The sequence below is a fragment of the Convolutriloba macropyga genome, chromosome 9 (genome assembly GCF_964194025.1).
Source record: "Convolutriloba macropyga chromosome 9, txConMacr16.3, whole genome shotgun sequence".
Classification (NCBI taxonomy): Eukaryota; Metazoa; Xenacoelomorpha; order Acoela; family Convolutidae; genus Convolutriloba; species Convolutriloba macropyga.
In genome coordinates, this window is record NC_134476.1 from 37,339,406 (window position 1) to 37,364,574 (window position 25,169).

General features: G+C 35.3%; 1 protein-coding gene across 3 annotated transcripts in view; it reads right to left on the minus strand.

Annotated features, from left to right (window-relative positions):
• LOC142345764 (uncharacterized) overlaps nt 1-25,169 on the minus strand; it is a 170,167-nt gene that overhangs the window by 100,719 nt on the left and 44,279 nt on the right. For all 3 annotated transcript variants that reach the window (XM_075398080.1, XM_075398082.1, XM_075398081.1), the window contains exons 6-8: nt 21,767-22,012; nt 14,685-14,872; nt 14,099-14,308 (exon numbers count right to left, since the gene is read on the minus strand). In XM_075398080.1, coding sequence (XP_075254195.1) covers nt 14,099-14,308; nt 14,685-14,872; nt 21,767-22,012 — 644 coding nt within the window. The remainder of the gene's footprint in view (nt 1-14,098; nt 14,309-14,684; nt 14,873-21,766; nt 22,013-25,169) is intronic.

Genomic DNA, 25,169 nt, shown 5'->3' on the forward strand with positions numbered 1-25,169 from the left:
CTGTATAAATTACTCTGCAACTTGCTGTCTCTATTTGCTGCTCTATAACCTTCAAGTAGAGTGACAAGCACTCATTTGACTTTATCTCTTTGAATTAAAGCAAAGAAATGTCAATTTCAGAGTGAGGAAGTGATTTTTAAGAGAGGTAAGTCAAGTATGACCAAAAAATTAATCACGCGAGTGAACAAAAAAACTAGCTCCACTAAGAGTGAAAAGTGACGTCACGCACCCAATTCAGTTGAAATTGCATGAACGAATGAACAAAAAGCAGATTTGAAGTGGTTATGACGTCACATGGTCGTAACAAAAATCTTGACGACGAAAGGAATAAAAGAAACCAAGAGAAGGCCAATAATAGCCTCAGCTATCGCTTCAGGGCTATTAAAAATGATTGTAGAGTTGTTGTCAAAACTAATGTTTGATGTCAAAACCAATGTTTGCCTCCCAAAACTGACCATGAACCCACGCACAACGTTTGAAGAAGCTTCACTGGCCTCTAAAAGTAGAAAAAACTAACATAGCCGACTATCGTCGGGTGAATTTCTCTCAAACGACCGGCCAGCGGTTGACACCGTCAGTAGCTAGTTTAGTGAGGCTAGCTTTAGTTCCATTGAAGGGGCGTGAGTTGAGGGCAGCGGGAGGTGCACCGCAGCGGGACGGGAGGGTGCAACAGTGGATTGGGTGGACGGATGTGGGGCGCTGGATGGAAGTGTGTGGGATCAATTTCTAAGAACCGTACTTCACACCATAATTATGTCTCATCGCATAATTGAAGACTAGTGGGCTGAACGTCTCTAAGTGAACTTTATGCAAAAGTTTTCTTCAAAAAACAACCGGCAGATTACTGGGTAATAGCCCCGAAATATACTGTAGAAGCTCTGCAGTTTAAAAGATCTCCAGGACCAGACAAAAACATTCATAATGAGATTTGGATTTCAAAGTTCGTTCTGGCTTTCGAATCAAAATTCAAAACTAACCTCAACTTAACCTTAAAGAGGCAGAAGTCTTTGAGTGAGGTAACTCATATAACAAAACTACAACAAAAATAGTCTAAAACAAAAATACAACAAGATTGATAAAAAAAATAAAACATAACCAACTAACGTCGGAAGAATTGCTCTCCAACGACTAGTGAGAGCTCTAGTTCTAATCAATTACGGCCTGCATCAGTCCGGGGGAGGGTAGCCTGATTGGCACTAAGAAATTAACTAAGGGGCTTCAAATAAACTCATTAGCGGTTATTGTATACCACTACAGTAAGATTTAAATAGAAAAAAATAACACTGGTTTCGGCGCACTTATCATTTGACTTTTGGTATAAAATTGCCGCCAATTGAGTTCAGCTGCTTGTGGATGAGAGATAATTTAAGATGACGCAAAACGAAGAGAGTCGAGGGCCTAAAAGTAAAAACAAACGGTCAAGCAAAAACTTTGCATAAAAAGACACAAACGTTTACAAAAATTGCTTCTCTTCGAGAGCAATTACATAGCTTATCATAAAGTCTCCTCCCGTCATAAAATTAGGCGCGCAAAAACAACCCGTTGATGAAAAGATGAACAAACGGATATTAATAAACTGACTGACGTTGTATTAATTGCTCTTAATTAAAATCCAGCGGTCAAATTTTTTTTAGCAGTATTGAGTTAAATTCAGATTTCTTTGGCTATGGAGCATAAGCTTCAGAATTGGAGGCTATATATAAAATCTATTATAATCGGGTATATTTTGTTAAGCCAGTAAACAGTTTTGATTTATCAAGCGCAGTTGGGTTCAGCTGCTAAGATTTGTGAATAAGACCTATATCACGTCGCATATAAAACTAGTCTTTATTGGTTTATTCCATGTTTTTGGTTTCGTTCTTCAATCCCAAATCTGTTCATTTTAGGCTGTTTCTGAGCAACTGCTCTTTGAAGCACTTTAGGCAGAATGAGCGGAGAATAAAACAAGCATAGAGAAGTCAGAAACATCACAAGAAATGTTGAGCAACAAAACTGCAATAAAATCAAGTTACGATTGCAGCACAAAACTCAATAAATGTAGATCAATAAATTTCTATAAAGTAGTCACAAAAAACTCAGAAAACATTAAAAAACACTGCAAACAAATAAAAATTTGCTTAAGAACACATTTTAACAAAAGAGACAAACACAGCAAAGATCATCTACAAATTTGCACAAATTTAATAACATAGCTGGCAAATTGCCAGAAAATAGCCGCAATAGCTTCATAAATCTGTAGTCTCAAAAAGAAGGTAAACAAAGGCAGACCAAAAAAGAAGCCCATTCTTTTCATTAAGAGCTGAGATGTTAAATTTGATTAAGAATCTGTATAAATTACTCTGCAACTTGCTGTCCCTATTTGCTGCTCTTAAATAACCTTCAAGTAGAGTGACAAGCACTCATTTGACTTTATCTCTGAATTAAAGCAAAGAAAAGCCAATTTCAGTGTGAGGTAAGTCATTTTTAAGAGTGAGGTAAGTCAAGTATGGCCAAAAATTTAATCACGCGAGTGAACAAAAAAACTAGCTCCACTAAGAGTGACAAGTGACGTCACGCACGCAATTCAGTTGAAACTGCATGAACGAATAAACAAAAAGCAGATTTGAAGTGGTTATGACGTCACATGGTCGTAACAAAAATCTTGACGACGAAATAATAAAAAAAACCAAGAGAAGGCCAATAATAGCCTCAGCTATCGCTTCGCGGCTATTAAAAATGATTGTAGAGTTTTTGTCAAAACTAATGTTTGATGTCAAAACCAATGTTTGCCTCCCAAAACTGACCATGAACCCACGCACAACGTTTGAAGAAGCTTCACTGGCCTCTAAAAGTAGAAAAAACTAACATAGCCGACTATCGTCGGGTGAATTGCTCTCAAACGACCGGCCAGCGGTTGACACCGTCAGTAGCTATTTTAGTGAGGCTAGCTTTAGTTCAATTGAGGTGGCGTGAGTTGAAGGCAGCGGGAGGTGCACCGCAGCGGGCCGGGAGGGTCCAACAGTGGATTGGGGGGACGGATGTGGGGCGCTGGATGGAAGTGTGTGGGATAAATTTCTAAGAACAGTCCTTCACACCATAAGTATGTCTCAAAAACAGTTTCTGTTAATCGCACAATTGAAGACTAGTGGGCTGAACGTCCCTAAGTGAACTTCATGCAAACTGGGCGCCACCTCTTTATCCCGTTTTTAAGACGAAAGTCAAACGGGTCAGACGAAAAATCTGCCAAGCGAAAAATTAAATAATAGAGAAAAACAGGATCAAAATGTTTGGTACAAATTGCTTTTGAGAGCAATTGTAAATGATTTCCCAAAAAGTACATGTTGAGTCATTTATAATGAAAACATTTCTAGTATAGCTCACTGTTAATGAGGATCACAGATGATGACATTACGCCACATAACAGCAGCTGAAGTGCGGCATCAACGGATAGAGAGAGAGAGAGAGATAAAGCGTGAACAATAAAGAAGGAAAAAGCCCCAACCGAAAAAGATAGGAATATTTTCCATGATGGGATTCGACTCAGCAACTTCTAGTTATCTAGCCTTGTTCGTAAATAAATAATATAGAAAAAACTGAAAAATCAAAACTAAAAACAATAGTTTTCAAATTCGCAGTAAAAAAAAATTTCAAAACCATTTTTGTCTCGAAAGTTCTAACAAGTAACCTATCTGCAAGACTTAAAAACTTACAATCTGGGTGAGCTAACTCATATAACAAAACTACAACAAAAATAGTCTAAAACAAAATTACAACAAGATTGATAAAAAAAATCAAACATAACCAACTAACGTCGGAAGAATTGCTCTCCAACGACTAGTGAGAGCTCTAGTTCTAATCAATTACGGCCTGCATCAGTCCGGGGGAGGGTAGCCTGATTGGCACTAAGAAATTAACTAAGGGGCTTCAAATAACCTCATTAGCGGTTATTGTATACCACTACAGTAAGATTTAAAGTGAAAAAAAATAACACTAGTTTCGGCGCACTTATCATTTGACTTTTGGTATAAAATTGCCGGCAATTGAGTTCAGCTGCTTGTGGATGAGACAGAACTTAAGATGACGCAAAACGAAGAGAGTCGAGGGCCCAAAAGTAAAAACAAACGGTCAAGCAAAAACTTTGCATAAAAAGACACAAACGTTTACAAAAATTGCTTCTCTTCGAGAGCAATTACATAGCTTATCATTAAGTCTCCTCCCGTCATAAAATTAGGCGCGCAAAAACAACCTGTTGATGAAAAGATGAGCAAACGGATATTAATAAACTGCCTGACGTTGTATTAATTGCTCTTAATAAAAATCCAGCGGTCCAATTTGCGTTATTTTTTTTAGCAGTATTGAGTTAAATTCAGATTTCTTTGGCTATGGAGCATAAGCTTCAGAATTGGAGGCTATATATAAAATCTATTATAATCGGGTATATTTTGTTAAGCCAGTAAACAGTTTTGATTTATCAAGCGCAGTTGGGTTCAGCTGTTAAGATTTGTGAATAAGACCTATATCACGTCGTATATAAAACTAGTCTTTATTGGTTTATTCCATGTTTTTGGTTTCGTTCTTCAATCCCAAATCTGTTCATTTTAGGCTTTTTCTGAGCAACTGCTCTTTGAAGCACTTTAGGCAGAATGAGCGGAGAATAAAACAAGCATAGAGAAGTCAAAAACATCAAGTTACGATTGCAGCAAAAAGCTCAATAAATGTAGATCAATAAATTTCTATAAAGTAGTCACAAAAAACTCAGAAACCATTAAAAAACACTAAAAACAAATACAAATTTACCTAGTATTTTCTTCAAAGCCTATTCAAAACATCTAAAATTTGCATAAGAACACATTTTAACAAAAGAGACAAACACAGCAAAGATTATCTACAAATTTGCACAAAATTAATAACATAGCTGGCAAATTGCCAGAAAATAGCCGCAATAGCTTCATAAATCTGTAGTCTCAAAAAGAAGGTAAACAAAGGCAGACCAAAAAAGAAGCCCATTCTTTTCATTAAGAGCTGAGATGTTAAATTTGATTAAGAATCTGTATAAATTACTCTGCAACTTGCTGTCCCTATTTGCTGCTCTTAAATAACCTTCAAGTAGAGTGACAAGCACTCATTTGACTTTATCTCTGAATTAAAGCAAAGAAAAGTCAATTTCAGTGTGAGGTAAGTCATTTTTAAGAGTGAGGTAAGTCAAGTATGACCAAAAATTTAATCACGCGAGTGAACAAAAAAACTAGCTCCACTAAGAGTGACAAGTGACGTCACGCACGCAATTCAGTTGAAATTGCATGAACGAATAAACAAAAAGCAGATTTGAAGTGGTTATGACGTCACATGGTCGTAACAAAAATCTTGACGACGAAATAATAAAAAAAAACCAAGAGAAGGCCAATAATAGCCTCAGCTATCGCTTCGCGGCTATTAAAAATGATTGTGGAGTTTTTGTCAAAACTAATGTTTGGTGTCAAAACCAATGTTTGCCTCCCAAAACTGACCATGAACTCACGCACAACGTTTGAAGAAGCTTCACTGGCCTCGAAAAGTAGAAAAAACTAACATAGACGACTATCGTCGGGTGAATTGCTCTCAAACGACCGGCCAGCGGTTGACACCGTCAGTAGCTATTTTAGTGAGGCTAGCTTTAGTTCAATTGAGGTGGCGTGAATTGAAGGCAGCGGGAGGTGCACCGCAGCGGGCCGGGAGGGTCCAACAGTGGATTGGGGGGACGGATGTGGGGCGCTGGATGGAAGTGTGTGGGATAAATTTCTAAGAACAGTCCTTCACACCATAAGTATGTCTCAAAAACAGTTTCTGTTAATCGCACAATTGAAGACTAGTGGGCTGAACGTCCCTAATTGAACTTTATGCAAACTGGGCGCCACCTCTTTATCCCGTTTTTAAGACGAAAGTCAAATGGGTCAGACGAAAAATCGGCCAAGCGAAAAATTAAATAATAGAGAAAAACAGGATCGAAATGCTTTTGAGAGCAATTGTAAATGATGTCCCAAAAAGTACATGTTGAGTCATTTATAATGAAAACATTTCTAGTATAGCTCACTGTTAATGAGGATCACAGATGACGACATTACGCCACATAACAGCAGCTGAAGTGCGGCATCAACGGATAGAGAGAGAGAGAGAGAGATAAAGCGTGAACAATAAAGAAGGAAAAAGCCCCAACCGAAAAAGATAGGAATATTTTCCATGATGGGATTCGACTCAGCAACTTCTAGTTATCTAGCCTTGTTCGTAAATAAATAATATAGAAAAAAACCGAAAAATCAAAACTAAAAACAATAGTTTTCAACTTCGCAGTAAAAAAAATAAAAACCATTTTTGTCTCGAAAGTTCAAACAAGTAACCTATCTGCAAGACTTAAAAAGTTTCCATGACCAGTAATGGTCGTTAAAAAAATGAAAAAATTTGGAAACAATTAAAATTTTTAACAAAAGCTTGTTTAAAATTTCAAGATATCAATATCATAGGAACAATTTCATTGTCTCAAGTGACTATCAAGTATCCCAGTTTCAAGCCTGAAATGGTTAAACTGGCTCAAAGATCCATACAACTGGAACACAAAAATTTTCCGAAAAATTGAAAATTTTTTCAAAAATTACTAAATTTGGAGTCATAAACATACTGATCACCATTCCATTAAATCTAGAAACTTTGCAGCAGCTTATTATAAAACCTTGGAGGAGGTCTCAGGGCCCCTGGTGCCGGACAAAATTCGAAAACATGAAAACATTGCTTAAATTCGTGGTATTAAAATCTTGAAAAACATTAAATTACATCTATAAACAATGCAGTAACATATTATGAAACCCTAGAGGAAGTTTCGTGGCTCTCGAGGCTAGAGAAACCTAAAAAAAATGACAAAAAATTTCAAAACTTGAAAAAAATGGCAAGTTTAAAAAATTCCAAAAAATTGTGATATTAAAAAGTTGAAAATTAATCCACGAACAAAAAAACTTTCCAGTAACTTATTATCGAACTCTAATGGATGTTTTCTGACCATTGAGGCTCAAAAAACCAGAAAAATGACAATAAATGCCAAAAAAGGAAAAATATGGCCAAAATTGTCAAAAAAAATGCTAAAATTAGTGATGTTAAAATCTTGCAAGACATTCCATTACATCTAGAAAATATACAGTAACCTATTTTCAAAGCCTAGAGGAGGTTCCTTGACACCTAGGGCTAAAAAAAATTAAAAAATGTCAAACATTTCAAAAAGCTAGAAAAAAGTGCAAAACAGTATAAATTTGCGTGTTCTTAGCGAGCGGTTGTTCGTCAGTAGCTAAACGGGGACGGGGGTTCACCGAGGGCTGATGGGAGAGGGAGGAGGGGGGGGGGCTGGGCAACAATGGAGTGGGGGGTAACAGCGCGGGGGGGGGAGGCGCAATAGTGGGGGGGGGGGGGGGGGGGGGGGTCAACAGTGGAGGGTTCTTCAACCTCTCAGAACCGCCCTTCACACCATAAGTTTAAGTCTGTTTATCCCGTTTTTAAGGACGAAAAGTCATAAGCGTCAGACGAAAAACCGGTCAAGCGAAAAATCGCATTAAAAAGACCGACAGGACTAATATATTTGCTACAAACTTATATTTACTACAAGTTCTGAATTACAAAATTTCATTGATTTAGCTAAAGAAGTAGAAGACCGCTATGACAAATGGACGTAAGAAATCACACCAAAGAATAAAAAAAACAAGTGAAACGGGAGTCAAACTAACGGAGGTGAAAACACATGATCGAAAAAGCCATTATTATTTGTTGAAACAGTATTCTCAGCGGTGTATAAAAATGTCTCACACGGTAAGATCGAAATCATCACTCCAATTTGACTTCAAGATCATCAAAAAGTTTAATGAAACAGACTATAAAAAACATAGAAGGACAAGTCCTGAATTAAAATCTGACGGAAAAGCCAAACTAAGGACCTATTCATCCCGCTGATTAGAAACACAAACAATAATAGCCAACGAAAAAAGGAATAGCAACAAAGAGACCACCAACATGAGCAGAACTCGAAAATTTACTTACATCAATCAAAGACATCATTGAACACATATCGTCTTAAGTTCACTGAACACATACCAAAAAAATGAAACACTAACATATGTTTATCATATTATTATACTATGTTATTAGACTAAGAGACAAGACAATATTAAAAACCTCCAAAACTCCCAAACTAAAAAATAGCGGGCAAATTGACAGAAAATTGCTGCGATAGCTTACTAGAACTGCAGTCTCCAAAAGAATAAGAAACGGCCGTTCAGAAGAAATTTCTTGTTTAACTAACTGCTGCGATCTCATATCTTGATTTCAAAAAAATCTATATAACCTATGTGATGTTTCTGTTAACTGTTTTGAAACAACCTCAAATGAGATTAAAATACCCCTAGTTGACTTCAACAGCTCCAACTAAAGACAGCTAATTCAATTTGAAAGTTACGAGCTTATTTTTGACAGAGGAAAGTCACATATGACCAAAAGTAATTACGCAAAATAACGAATAACTGGTTCCACGAAGTGCAAAAACTGACGTCGAATACGCAAAATTCAGTCTACATTGCGTGAATGAATGCAGGAACAAAAAGAAATTTAACATAGCCGGCAGATTGCCGGAAAACCTGGGAAAGAATAGTTGCGAGTCGTATTATAGAGATAGAAAGATATTAATCTAAATTGAAAAAAAAATCTCCACGCCTCTAAAAAATAGATGTACAAAAACATTCCGCGATCAATTAATAAAGATTGATAAAAATCAAACTCAATCACGCAAAATAAAAAATATCTGGTTCCACAAAGTGCAAAAACTGACGTCGAATACGCAAAATTCAGTCTACATTGCGTGAATGAATGCAGGAACAAAAAGAAATTTAACACAGCCGGCAGATTGCCGGAAAACCTGGGAAACAATAGTTGCGAGTCGTATTATAGAGATAGAAAGATATTAATCTAAATTGAAAAAAATCTCGACGCCTCTCAAAAATCGATGTACAAAAACATTCCAGGATCAATTAATAAAGATTGATAAAAATCAAATTTAATCACGCAAAATAAAAAATAACTGGTTCCACGAAGTGCAAAAACTGACGTAGAATACGCAAAATTCAGTCTACATTGCGTGAATGAATGCAGGATCAAAAAGAAATTTAACATAGCCGGTAGATTGCCGGAAAACCTGGGAAACAATAGTTGCGAGTCGTATTATAGAGATAGAAAGATATTAATCTAAATTGAAAAAAAATCTCGACGCCTCTCAAAAATCGATGTACAAAAACATTCCGGGATCAATTAATAAAGATTGATAAAATCAAATTAAATCACGCAAAATAAAAATTAACTGGTTCCACGAAGTGCAAAAACTGATGTAGAATACGCAAAATTCAGTCTACATTGCGTGAATGAATGCAGGAACAAAAAGAAATTTAACACAGCCGGCAGACTGCCAGAAAACCTGGGAAAGAGTTGCGAGTCGTATCATAAAGATAGAAACAGATACCAATCTAAATTGAAAAAAAAAATTGACGCCTCTCAAAAATCTATGTACAAAAACATTCCGCAATCAATTAATAAAGATTGATAAAAAATCATTCCAGAGAAGCCTTTTTATTAGGGACCTTTATTACACGTATGAGTTCCTTTGACCTTATATTAACTCAAATTAAACTTAAGTTTTAAAGTGCAAAAGTCCTTGTAATGGGTGAGGTAAGTCACGTATGATCAAAATCGAATCACGCAAATAACAAAAACTTTTGGCGGAGAGGGTGAACAATGACGTCACGCGCGCAAAAAGTATTAGTAAGATGAAGAAGTGATTCAGAAAATTTGACTTCTTCAGCTTTGCTGTGCGAACAAGTAAAAAACAAAAGAGCGACACGTTATTACAGAAAAAACCAAGAGCACCGCAATATAGCTCCGCTCAGCTTACAGCTTCACATCTATAAAAAGGATCATGACGTCATATGGTCGTCACAAAAGTCTTGATGACGAAATACACAAAAGTACGACAAGTCCTGAATTACAATCAAAACAATAAAATTAACCCGATACTTTAAAAACAAGCACATCAGACGAACAACTCCTGTTAGCTATAAAAGCATATTACCATACGTACAAGAAAATGAAAAAATCTTAAATACAAATTGCTTTCCGCTCCTTTTAGAAAATTTTTAGCGTCATTACATCCAAGAACAACAGTTGAATTAAACATACCCGGCAGCTTGCCGGAAAATAGCCGCCGTTGATTCCAATAAGCATGACTGGGATTGAAAGAATAGATATTGAAAAAAAAGACTTTTGCACAGAAACATTATTTAAGTCCAATTTATTTTGATGGCATTTCGTAGTTGAACATACTTCTATCTCTTAGAGAGAGGCTACTATCAAAACCAATAAGCATTAGAGATGGTAACTAAGACTTAGAGGAACGACATTCAAATAGCGGGCATCTAAAATTGGGCTTTATGGGTTTATCCCATTTCAATATCTGACTTTTTATACTGACTCGGTTCATTTTTAATTGCTTTGCTGAGCAACTGATGTTCAAAATCACTTTTAGCAGAATGAGAGAAGAGAAAAAACTAGCCTAGAGAAGTCAAAAAGATTTCACGCAAAAATAATGAAAAAGCGGCAAAATGAGGTAAAGCGAAACATTTTTTGCCCGACGAAGTAAAAAAAATATAGGAGCGCTATAACAGCTGGCTGAGAAGATGAGGGCGGCTATTAAACACATTCTATTATTCCAAATCAAAATTCTCATCCCATGAGATCTGTCATTAATACGACCCAGTGAAAAGTAAAAACAAAAAACAACAATGGGCAAAACTCTCAATAAATTTAATATTATATCACAGGAAACAGCGTGGAAAACCATCTGCAATTTTTTTTATAAAATCATTATCACTAGAAAGCCGAAGAAACTTTTCATTAATTACATTTGTGACTAAACAAACAGCAAAAAGTCAACTTCTAGAAAGTCAGTAGATATCAGCTAAAAGAAGGCCGATGAGATCTGCCAGTGTATTGCGCAAGCAACAGGACATCAAAAAACAAATAAGAGCAAAATAATGTTCGAGTCATAAACAACATTTCCTGTCAAACAAACCACTCCAACAACTTGACTATTATTTCATAGCAAACCCAAACATAGCCGGCAGATTGCCGGAAAATAGCGGCGATAGACGCTTGTGGCCTACCATGAAAGAAAACAACTAAACAAACCCGGCAGATTGCCGGAAAATAGCCACCGTTGATTCCAATAAGCATGATTGGGATTGAAAGAATAGAAGATACTGAAAAAAAAAAGATTTTTGTACAAAAACATTTTTTAAGTCCGATTTATTTTGATGGCATTTCGTAGTTGAACAAACTTCTGTTTCTTAGAGAGAGGCTACAGGGGCTACTATCAGCACCAATAAGCATAAGAGATGGCAACTAAGACTTATAGAAACGACGTTCAAAAAGCGGGCATCTAAAATTGGGCTTTATGGGTTTATCCCGTTTCTATTTCTGACTTCAATTGTTTATTCTGACTCTGTTCATTTTGAATTGCTTTGCTGAGCACCTGATGTTCAAATTAACTTTCAGCAGAATGAGAGAAGAGAGAAACTAGCCTGGAGAAGTCAAAAAGATTTCACGCAAAATGCTGAAAAAGCGGCAATATGGTAAAGCGGAAAAAAGTTCGATGAAGTAAAAAAAAATAGGAGCGCTATAATAGCCGGCAGAGAAGATGAGGGCGGCTATTGAAGATATTATATATATATATATATATATATATATATATATATATATATATATATAAACGCTCGAAACTTAAAATACATGTTCTAAGTAGTGCTAAAATCATAAAGACCAATAGCTACAAACTGAAACAAGAAAATTAATTCGTGGCCCATTAGAAATTGGAAGACTTGTCATTAATGACATCTAAAACAGGACAACAAAAAGAACAACAAATACAGCCAAAACTGAAAAAATCAAGACAATAAATCTCCAAAAATCGTAAAGAATCTTTTTTGAGAACAAGTAGCGTTAAGGTTCAAAAGTAGCAGCTATGAAATCTTATGAACAAACCAACCCTTAATAAACTTCATTTATGTTTCAAAAGAAAGCCAGCGAGACCTCTAACTAATGATTCTAAGTACAAGACAATGAAAAACAACAACAAAAACGGTCAAACCTGAAAAATTCCACATTAATTTTGAATACAAGTAGCGTTAAAATCATTGTAATGAACTTTGATAACCGAATGCATTATGACTTAATGATCGGGCTTCAAATGTTTCCCGTTTCTTTTGATTTTGCTCTTTTGACTTTGACCGTATTCAATACATTACGTATTTCAACACCTGAAAAAATTGAAATCCATTTAGTTGAATCATTGAATGGAACAAGTCAGATGTCAATTGTGAAAAGCGTGACTTATGTAAAACTAAAAACGTGATCAAAAGGAAAAGTAAAACTAAAACAAGAAGAGCGCCTAATAAAAATTTATAAAAAAATCCGGCAGATTGCTGGAAAATAGCCACCGTTGACGCGCTTGATGCATGTCGGGATTGAAACAGAACAAAAGAAGAGATAAATTGACAAAATTTATTCTATTTTTTTTCAGTGTCCAAAAGTGAGCAGCTAGCAAAAAATCTAACGAACATTGATAACCTAATTTTCAATGACTTAATGACCGGGCTTAATCGGTTTCTCCCGTCTCCTCTGATTTTGATCTTTTGACATTGACTGTATTCACTATCTTGCGTAGTTCATTGAGTGAAAGGATTTAAAAACCATTCAGTTCAAACAGTGAGTGACGTAAGTCAGAAGTAAAACGTGAAAGGTGAGACATGCAAAACGAAAAACGCCATCAAAAGGTAAAGCGAATTAAAAAAACACTAGCGCGAAATCGAATTTTTGTTCAAACACCGTTTTCTCACTCTACTTTAAATTTAGAGCGAAAAAATTCACGCCGCAAAACCACTCGCTTTTTCGCTCCATTCACTGTTTCGGCATGACCAAAACCACTACTCCAATTTGAATTCAAAAATCATGAAAATATGTGAAAAGATCTTTAAGACAGCGCCCCAATACAATTCAATTTCTTTGAATTGTAAAAAAGGAGAGCGCCTAAATAATAGCCATGAGAGGCTGACGGCGGCTATTAATAATTACTTCAAACTTAATTCGCGATCAATTGACCAGACTCGGCGGATTGCCCTAAAATATCCACCATATATTTTACATTACCCCAATTGTGATTTAAAGAACAAAAAATGAAAGCTGATTTAAAATTAATTTAGAAATATTTTGCTGTCAATTTGTAGGGCATCTAACATTGGGCTTTATCCCATTTCCATTTTGAATTTCGCTTTCCGATACTGACTTTGTTGATTCTAGATAATTATTCCAAGAAGCTGCTGCTTAAAAACGCTTTCAGAACCTTGAGCAGAGTGAAACCAGCCTACGTCAAAAAGCTTACACACAAAATATTTAACAAGCTTTGAACTAAACTAAGGTAAAAGCGAAACAAAAGTTCGACAAAGTAAAAAACAATAGGACCGCTATAATAGCTGGCAGAGAAGAGGAGGCCGGCTATTAATTAGTATTGAATTAGTATTTAAGAATGTCGTCAAGCAAAATGCGCATTTCAATATTCCGTGAATGGAATAAAACAAGTCAATAGGCAAAAAATGCTACAATAGCCTTAAAACCCTCAACGCAGCAGAAAAAGCTTCAAATTGGCACACAACCCATATTAATTACCCATAAACTTCAAGATTCTATCTCTATCAAACCAAGCCTACAATTATTATTACAGCCAATACAATCTGTTAACGGAAAAGTTAAAAACGAAAAAGCTGCTTGAAAAAACTTCACGAATAAAAAAAACCAGCTGACTAAATTTTTTTTCCACAACTCAATTTCTTTCTCTCTTCATGACAGCGGTATGAACAAAAATCCACTCTTTTCGATCTACTCCAATTTTGTCGGATATCACTCGAATAAAATTGATTTAAAAAGACGCTTCTCCAATACTCTTCTTCGAGTCGTAAAAAATAGGTCCGCTATAATAGCCGCAAGAAAAAGAGTTCAGCTTTTAAATACTGACCGACTACCGCCTAATGATGCACTTCCACTCGTACCCGGTCCACCAACTGCACCCACGCCACCTCCCCCTCCACTTGTAGGAGGACTGGAGTCTCCTCTTCCTAAAGCAGTTCTGCGCAGTACCTTGTCCGTGCTGCGTCTGGCTGCTGTGGCACCTGCTCCACTGGTTGCATCTCGACCACTTGTAGACCCGCTCTTCAAATTATTATTGCTGAAATATATCTATTGCTTGAAGGCAATTTCGGCAGATATAAACAAATATCTCATAACCATTTGAGTTAGAGCGAGAAAAAAATAGAAACTTCCGCTGTTGAGATCTAAAGATTCGAAGGAGATGTATGATAAAGAACCAAGATTTGCAAAAACTGTTCCCTAAGAAGAAATTTTGCCTTGTTCTCAAATCTTACAATTTTGTACATGATTTCACTTCGCAAAATGAGTGAAAGAAGGTATACTCCCAGAACTCAACAGCAAAGTTTTAGGAGTACAAATGGTTTTCTACATTTAATTAGCTGAACACTAGTTTTCTCTCCCATAAACGAACATTCGAAAACTTTAATTTTGTTTTTCTAAGTTTTTCTATTTACCCAAAAGGTTGGGTGCTGAGGTGAGAAAGAGAGATTCGCCCGACAACTTCACTGTTCCAGTTAGCCTGTGGTTGCGGTTGAGGGGCAGGTGGCTGTTGGCTACTACCACTGTTGTTGTGAGAGTTGGATCTGTCTTTCGCACCAGAGGAAGATGAGGATGATGATGGACTGAATAGATCGTACTCCAACTGTAACATGTGCAAACTATAATGACAAGTCTCATTTGTAATATCACTGAACACATTGTTTCGCCATCTTCCAATCACATCTCCGGGGCGTTTTAAAGTTCAAACAAACAAAGAGTTACTTTTGTTGCCTAATTTTACATCTGAGAGGCAAGATTATATCAACCTATATCAACATAAAGCAATATGTTTTGCTGTAGATTTTTTTCCCAAAGAAAGTTTTAACGAAAGAAATCTATTTTCTTCCTGACTATAATAGATATAATCTAAATACGAAGTAACATAGCCGGCAGATTGCCGGAATAGCTGCGAAATAGACTTGCGTGCTGTAAAATACAGATGGAAAAAGATAAAAAAAAATGAGTTGAAAGAAGTTATCGCCGCCGCCTATAAAACTTACAAGTTTAATTCAAAGGAGGTTGTTTTTGGGTGCAAAAAATGTTTCACTGCCGCGGCTCGAACGTCCGATCTCCTAATTAACCGCCAGTCGCCTTCACAACTCGGCTGTCGGAACATACAATATTACTTCTTACAATCAACTTTGTTTTAGCAACCGACAACTTCTAAATGACCGCAATTTAGGTCACGCAGAAAGCGTAAAATCAAGCGCGAAAAAAACCATTTAAGCAATGACGAGACAGTATGTTCTAGAACAAATGTAAAACGAAAATGGAGCGTGAGACGACAAAACAATAAAACCAAGAGCACCGCAATATAGCTACGCTCAGCTTACAGCTTCGTAGCTATAAAAATGATTTAATGTTATAACGGCAAAAAAACGTCCGAAGAAATTACGAATGCAAATATTTTTTTTAAAAAAAAACTTTCCTTTACATCCAATTCTCAAATACTATAGAAGGTTCGAAAAACCAGGAAATTTCAATTTTTTTCAGATAATAAGAGAACAGATATGTTCTCTTATTATCTGAAAAAAAATGAAAATGTAATCAATTGGTATTCTTACATACCTTTAAGCAACAGATTTCTACTCCATTCCCAATTTAGACAATAAAACAAAATGGTTCACAATTGGCAATAAATAGTCTAAAAACCCACAAAACAGTCGCAAAACCTTCAAAAGTTCAAATTACAAAAAAATTTTAATATGCAATCAAAACAATATTAATATAACTATCAAAGTCTATTAAAAATTTAAAAGTAAATAAAGAAATACTGATTAAAAGAGGGAGACCAGAACAAACATTTCGCTCGCTTGAATTTAGTTCCTGGCTCTCTCGAAAACAGCGGTAAAAAAAATAACCAATGTCACTCCGCTCCGCCCTTCAACTTTGTTCAAATACAAATTTAAGCACATAGCCGGAATCAGTCCGAAACAAAAATTGGCATGGAACTCACCCAAATACACACTTAGCTAAACCATTTAAATTGATTATCTTCAACAAATAAATTCTTAATTGCAAAGGAGGTAAAAACCCTCAATTTTAAAGGAAGTTAATAGCAAAATCTGATCATTTTTTTCGAAAAAATTCCAATATCAAAAAACTATGTTAAACTCAGGAACACGAGGCAATGACTGAAAAAATGGAGAAAATAATAAGGAAGATACATACCGAAAAATCCAAGGGAACGGGAAAAACGATTAAAAAGATGAAAACTTCAAAATCTGCACACCACTTTCTACACAAATACTCCAACCTACAGCCGCGCTACATTTGCTCAATAAAGACCTTGACATAATGTGTCTCTAAGTTCAGTAACAACAAACATGACATAAAGCACACTAAAGAACAATAAAATTTCCAATAATCAAAGAATCGAATTTAAAAAAATTAATATAGAAAACAAAAGATTCAATTCTGTATCAACAGGCGAATTTAAAAAATTTATGTCTCCTCTTAGTAACATTACTCCGAAAAAAATTCAAAAACAGCATTGGATTAGAAAAACTATCCAGAATTACTAAAAAAAAATAGGAAAGAAATCTTCAAAGTTAGACAAAAACATGCCACAGCCTGACACCATTTTACCAGATCTATTGACATAAACAACGTAAAAATGACTCCAATCAAATCAAAAGATCAACAGAGCCACTGTAAGGACTAACTCCGAACAAAAATTTCCGGTTCAATCAAAATTACAAAAAATGCTAAAAACGAAAAAGCGAAATGACAAAGTCGAATATATAGTTAACGACAGTGAAACATTAACGCTCTTTAATCTGCCTCCACTCTTTTGAGACAGTGCAGCAAACACAAAAATTAAGGCTCATAAAAAATTCGCTCAAAAATTAATCGTACCTGTCCTCATTCAACAGAATTGTTCCAATAAAACATGATTAACCGACAATACTGACAGAAACGACAGCTAAGAGACTAAAAACTTTTAAAAAACGACAGAAAATTATTAATGAAAAATGAAAACAGCGCCGCCGCGATAGAAACCCTTGATATTCATTGAAATTCAGAAAATGAAAACTAAAGAGTGGTAAATTAACCGCCTGTTATTTTCGAGAAATCCAAATCTTATACACCGAGTGTCATTGCTAATTGACTTATGAAGGAAAAGTCTCCGTGTAGAGCTGTTAAAATTATATATTCAAGATTATAAAAACATAAACCAACTAGCGTCGGATGAATGGCTCTCGAACAAGAGACGAAGGCAATTTAATTTAGAGGGAGTGTAGCTTAATAACGTTTTATGGGTGCAAAAATCTTCCTCACAGGGGTTCGAAACCGTGACTTCCAGGTTGGCAGTCTGACCTCTTAACCACTCAGCTACAATGGCTTTGAGTTCCCTTTCGCTCACAATCGCTTTCACTAAAGAACTGTTTTTCAGAACGAGAGCAACTTGATCACTAAAATAGAATAACTTAAGTGTAAAAAAACTCAAGAACTCAACAAATAAAAAGCTTGCACAACAGCGCAAAAACGGTTGAGTAAACAGTTTGCATAAAAAGGCCAACACCTTTGCATTAATTTCTTCAAACTTTGTTCGAAAGCAATTATTCAAACACGAACTAAGTATTCAAACACGAACGATTCAAGAGATAGATCAATTAAGTTTGCGCCACCTTTAGATACACTCTTTAGATACACAATTATCTTCACTTAAGAAAAAATTTTAATCTTTAAAGTTCATTAAGTGAATGCAGAGGCCAATTTGTAGACTAGATAAGTCGAAGACTTATCACACAATTGCCATAAAACCTGACGCAAAATTGAGCAGCACGTCACGCACACAAATGGAATCGCACATCAGAGTCACCCAACAAAAAAAAAATTCAAACGGTGACCAAAAGCAGTACTCCAGTTTGACGGCTATTAAAAATTCTCTGTGCGGCTATTAAAAATAGAAACTACGTGAACTCTATGTATAAAAACCAGAAAATTACAAAAACTGCTATAAAGCGTTTAAAACGGCAACACGACAAAAATGAAGCCAAAATGTTTCTTAATGACTATTAAATGTTCAAAAGTTTAAATGTTTAAAAATGTCCCCAAACTCAAACTAACTTGATAACATGCCAGATACTACTTGTTTGAAAAAAATTGAGTTAAAACTTTAAAAAAACTCCAGTATAAATAACGCGTTTTCGCGAAAAAAATGCTGGCTGAGCACAAATTTTCTCATGCCAATTTTTCTCGCTCTGACTCATAGCCGGTAGAATACCGGAAGCGACTCGAATCCTCAAGCAAAATAATCTCTACCCTAACTGGGAATAAAGCGTGAAGAAAAACATCTCCAATTTTCTCACTTCTTTTGACTCTTGCTCAACGATTGTCATAAACGATTGTTTTCACTTGCAGAATTGACTTTATGTCCTGTTTCAGTGACAACTGAATCAATTAAACAAACCCAGCAGATTGCCGAAAAATAGCCGCCGTTGATTCCAATAAGCATGATGGGGATTGAAAGAATAGAAGATATCGAAAAAAAGATGTTTGTAGAAAAACATTTTTTAAGTCCGATTTCTTTTGATGGCATTTCGTAGTTGAACATACTTCTGTTTCTAAAAGTGAGGCTACAGGGGCTACTATCAATAACAATAAGCATAAGAGATGGTAACTAAGACTTATAGGAACGACGTTCAAATAGCGGGCATCTAAAATTGGGCTTTATGGGATTATCCGGTTTCTATTTCTGACTTCAATTTTGATTCTGACTTTGTTCATTTTGAATTGCTTTGCTGAGCAACTGATGTTCAAATTCACTTTTAGCAGAATGAGAGAAAAGAAACTAGCCTAGAGAAGTCAAAAAGATTTCACGCAAAATGCTGAAAAAGCGGCAAAATGGTAAAGCGAAAAAAAGTTCGACGAAGTAAAAAAATAGGAGCGCTATAACAGCCGGCTGAGAAGATGAGGGCGGCTATTAAAAAACCAAGATCAACATAATTCTTCGAGTAAAAAATCTCGTACTTCTCTTCGAGTCGCGCCCCCAATACAGTTTACATGCTTTGAGTTGTAAAAAAAAGGAGCACAATAATAGCATAACTAATTACGAAATGCACCTTTCAAATAAAAAAGATAGCTGGCAGATTGCCAGAAAATAGCCGCAATAGGTTTGTAGATCTGCAGTCTCAAAAAACAGTAAAAGAGATAGACCAAAAAAATCGTCTTTTCATTGAAGGCTGATATGTTATATTTTGATTAGAAATCTGTATAAATATTTGCTGCCTCTATTAGCTGCTCTCTAATAACCTTCATTTAGATTGACACACACCCATTTTGACCTTATCTCTGTGAATTAAAGTAAATAAAAGTCAATTTCAAAGTGAGCAAGTCATTTTTGAGAGTGAGGTAAGTCAAGTGTCACCAAATATTTAATCACGCGAATGAACAAAAAACTCTCTCCACTAAGAGCGAAAAATGACGTCACACACGCAGTTAAGTCGAAATTGCATAAACGAATGAACAAAAAGCAGATTTGAAATGGTTGTGACGTCATATGGTCGTAACAAAAATAGCGACAACGAAATAAAAAACATAGCAGGACAAGTCCCGACGTACAATTCAAATAATTTTCATTGACTAAACAGAAAACTAGACCTAGAACGGACTATAAATGAATTGGGAAAACCATTTAGAAAAAATCCCATCCGAAAAATCGAAAAAACAATCAAAATCAAAGTGAAATTGCCGCATGTGAACAAAAAACATAAAATTAGAGCGAAAAAAATTCACGCCGCAAAACCACTCGCTTTTTCGCTCCATTTCCTGTTTCGGCGAGGCTTAAATCACTACTCCAGTCTGACTTCAAAAATCATGAAAATGCGTGAACAGATCTTAAAAAAAGACAGCGCCTCAATACAATTCAAATTCTTTGAATTGTAAAAAAAAATAGGAGCTTAATAATAGCCGCCTGGAATTGCTGACGCGGCTATTCAAAATTCACTAATATTTTATGACAAAATTTTAAAGTCATAAAAGTATTAGCTGCTTGCTGAAGAACTCCAGTAATTGTTAAAAAACAAATGCACTAGATTTCCAACACAATGATAGCACTCAAGAAGAGATACGATGGAAACCGAAGTCAAATTGACGCATATACAAAATTCATTCACAAAACCCGAAAATTGTTTAAGTACGCATGTGAACAAAAAAACCACTACCGAGAGATAAAAATTTAATTCAAACAAAAAACTAGGCCTAGAATGAGCTGTGAATGGCTTGGGAAAACCATTTAGAAAAAAATTCCGATCCAAAAAATCGAATAAACAGTAAAAATCAGAGTGAAATTGCCGCATGTGAACAAAAAACTACTACTGAGAAACCGAATTTTTGTTCAAACACCGTTTTCTCACTCTACATTAAAATTAGAGCGAAAATAATTCACGCCGCAAAACTACTCGCTTTTTCGCTCCACTTCCTGTTTCGGCGTGACCAAAATCACTACTCCAATTTGACTTCATAAATCATGAAAATGTGTGAACAGATCTTAAAAAAAACATAGCCCGAAGAATTCCGGAAACGACTCGAAGAATGGTTATAACTAAACAATAAGAAGAACTATTGTAAACCCTTAACCTCCACAAACGGCATTAAGAATTTAAGGAAGAATAGAAACGGAATTCAAAAATAAATTGAATAAAAAACTAGAAAAACTGAATGAGTTTTTTATAATAGTACAAGGAAACAAAGCCGAGTACAATTTCTTTGCAATTAGGGTAATAAAAAGCTCGCAAAACAACGGGAAAGTCATTGTAGGCTAAGAAACTTGTCTAAGACTAAAAAAAAGAGAAAAACTGCAAAAAGAATAAGAAAAATGGTTTAAAATTTTTCAAATTTTCTGTCAATTTTCCTAAGAAAAAAATGATTCATACCAATAACACTTTAGTCAATTGGTATCTGAATATTCCTTAAGTAACAAGCTTTTATTCAAATCCCATTAAAGCATTAAAACAAAAAACAGGCGAAAAATCATTAAATTTTGTCTAAAAATCAGCAAAACTGATCAAAAACCGCCAAATTAGCATTAAACTCAAATCAACTACTTGAAACCTTCAATTCCTATCAAAACAAACCTAAAACTAATACAATATCATAATCAAACTTCATAACCATCAAAAGTTGCAAAAAAAACTGCTTTTAAAAGCCGTACGTGAACAAAAAAGTTTCGCTCGCTTATAGAAAATTTTTTCACACATCAATTTCTCGCTCTCTCAAAAACAACGGTATGAGCAAAAACCCCTCTCTTTTCGCTCCGCTCTTCACTTTTGTTCAGCGCCAAAATCACTTCGAATTTGTTCACGCGTTTCATTTCCCGCCTCAAAAATCACTCCAATAAAATTGATTAACCTCTTCGAGTCGTAAAACAAGACAGCGCCCCAATACAATTCAAATTCTTTGAATTGTAACAAACTCTTTGAATTGTAAGAAACCAAGAGAAGGCCAATAATAGCCCCAGCTATCGCTGTGCGGCTATTAATAAGCAACTAACCTGCACAGTGTTTCCTCTTTGCAAAACGAGAGACATATCAATAGAGCAAGCAGCCACGGTCTTGTATCCAAACACGGTAGTACCCTTGATACGATTGCGTCTTTGGATTAGGAGAATCAATTGGTTCCCACTTCCTCCTCCCCTCGAACTCATCATGGAGGACGATGCTCCGCTATTAGCACCAGAACTCGCAGTCCCACTGGCTCCTCTTTCCTTCTTCACACTGTGAGAGTATACCATCTCCACCTGTTACAATAATTTAATTTTAGAATAAAATTTCTCTCATCACTCGAATTATTCTAGTGTTTGCCATTCTTGATTCTTGAATCGCTGGCAGAGGGATTAATGTTTTGAAAAATTTTGAAAACAGGAAAATAAAAATATGCATGGATCAAGGAAAAGATTGAAGAAAATTACAGCAAAAAACAGCAGGACAAGTCCTGTCGTACAATTGAAAGAATTATCATTGACTAAAGACAAAACTAGACCTAGAACGAACTACGAGTGAATTGGGAAAACCAATTCCAAAACAATCAGATCAAAAAAAGAACAAAAAACAGAAAATCAATGTCAAAACGCCGCATGTGAACAAAAAAACCACTGACCTGAAAGGGGTTAGAACCATCGACCTCCAGCATAGCAGTCAGACATCTTAACCACTAGGCTACAATCACGTTGTTACTGAACCTCTAGCAACCACTTTTATATTAACAACAAGATTCATTTCAGAACGATAGAAATCACGTGAGGCCTCAACTGGAGCTTGAAAAAGTCACTTGAGAAGTCACAAAATTCTGGAACAAAAGCGCAAAAATGTTCAAGGGAAAATTTTGCATTTAAGAACATAACCGACTAACGTCGTGCGAATTGCTCTCAAACGACCGGCCAGCGGTTGGCTTTGTCAGTAGCTAGCGACAGTTTAGTGAGGCCAGCTTTAGCTTGATTCGACTCTGCAACTTTTAGTTTTCTAGCCTTTTCAATAAATAAATCAAAAACTGATATTTTGAAAAACTGCAAAATATTGCAAAATTTTAAAAAAGCTTCCAGATTTCGCATTAAAAATGTTCAAAACTATTTTTTGTCTCAGGATTTATGTCAAGTAACTCATCCACTTGACTTGAAAAGCTTCGTTGGCCAGTAACGATCGTAGAAGGACAAAAATATTCAAAAATTTTGAAAACAGTAGCAAACTTTACCAAAATCTTGCTGAAAAATCAATATCTTAAAATCTTCGAAACAATTTCATTGTCTCAAGAGACAATCCAGTATCCCTTTCAAGCTTCAAATAGTTTCACTGGCTCATAAAGATCCAAAAACTGGAAACATAATAATTTTCCAAAAATTTGACAAAAATTAAATTGCTAGAAAACTGTTAAAGCTGGAGTCATTAAAATATTGATAATCATGCCATTAACTCTAGAAACTATGCGACAGCCTATCATCAAACCTTGGAGGAGAACTAGGACTATGGTGCCGGAAAAAGGATGAAAAATTCAAAAAGATTAAAAAAACTTGAAAAAATTGAAAATATGTTTAAAATTGTTGTTATTAAAAACTTGAAAAACATTCAATTACATCTAGAAGCTATGCAGCAATAATCACACGCTCGAGGAGGTTCGCTGTCATTTTTTAGTTTTCTCCAGGTTGGAGAAACCTAAAAAATGACAAGTTTCCAAAAAAAAACTTGAAAAAATTGCAGGTTTTGTAACCTATTATCAAACCCTGGTGGAGTTTCATCAAAAAATTGCTAAAATTCTTGATTTTAAAATGTTGAAAACCCTTCTATTACCACTAGAAGCTATGCAGTAACCTATTATCAAACCCTGCAGGAGGTTCGTTGGCCCTTGAGGTTGGAGAAACCTAAAAAATAACAAAAAAATTTAAAATAGAAAAATTGAAAGTTTTATCAAAATTTTGCTAAAATTTGTAATAATAAAATGATGAAATCCATTCCATGGCCAATAAAAATTTTTGGTAACCTATTATCAAATGCAATAGGAGACTTCCTGGCTCTTGGGTATCGGAAAACTTAGATAATGATAATAAATTTTATAAATTTGAAGTCAAGTTTTATCAAAAAATTGCAAAAATTCGTGATGTTAAAACGCTGAAAACCAATCTATTACCACTAGAAGCAATGCAGTAAGCTAATACTAAACCCTGCAGGAGGTTCACTGTTTCTTGAGACTGAAAGAACCTAAAAAAATTGAAAAAATGCAAGTTTTATCAAAAAAAAATGCTTAAACGTGTCATATTAAAAAATGAAAGCTATTACTTAGCAATTAAATTTTTTTCAGTAACTTATTTTCAAATCTTAAGGAAGTTTTCTGCCCCTAGCGTCCGGAAAGACGTGAATAATGAAAAATCAATGAAAATTATTGAAAAAAATTTGCACGTTTTGTCAAAAAATGCTAAAATTCGTGATGCTAAAATGTTGAAACAACTGCACTATCATTAGAAATTATGCAGTAGCCTATTACAAAACCCTAGAGGAGGTTCCTTGACACCCAGGGCTTAAAGAACTCAAAAACTGACAAAACTTTTCAAAAAACTTGAAAAAAATGCGAGAATTAATATAAAATTGCGTTTTTAGCGATCGGTTGTTCGTCACTTAATGCCCGCTGGGCGCTACCTGTTTATCCCGTTTTTGAGGACGAAAAGTCAAAAGCGTCAGACGAAAAATCGGTCGAGCGAAAAATCGCATAAAAAAAGACCGACAGGACTAATATAATTACTACAAACTTCGTTTGAGAGCAATTAACCAACACGTTTACAATGATTTCCTTAAATTTCGTTCGAGAGCAATTAAAAATAGATCACCATAACTCCTCTTCGAGTCGTAAAAAGACAGCGCAGTAATACAATCTAAAAATTTTGATTGTAAAAAAAGAGAGTGCCTAAATAACAGCCGTGGAGAGGCTAACGACAGCTTTTAATAAAATGTTGCAGCCCAATCAGCAAATTTAAGCTAATCTTATTTTTGTGCTATTAACTGCCTCCAAAATTTAATGTCAAGATAAGTTTAACAAACAAGTTTTCTTTAGTGCTCGTTTACTGCTACACTATCTGTTGCAGTTTTGTACAGTTCTTTGATTTCAGCGCTGTCAGAGAATTCAATGAAACCCATTAGTTTATAGATTAAAAAGGAAACTTTCGAGTTTGATATACCATCAGAAATCGTCAGATTGCAAAATTTTTGGGCAACCAATTTGGCTATATTACACAAATTTTAGATTATCTTGACTTCGAATCAATGCTTAGATTTCAAGACACAGTAACAAATTTCTAACTCTCCTGATCCAATTTTGCTGGTCATTTTCAGTTTGAGTTTACAATTCTGCTCTATCTTATCGTTGATCAAAATTCTACGAACAAGCTCTACCAATTGCTTCTTTCAAGTCAA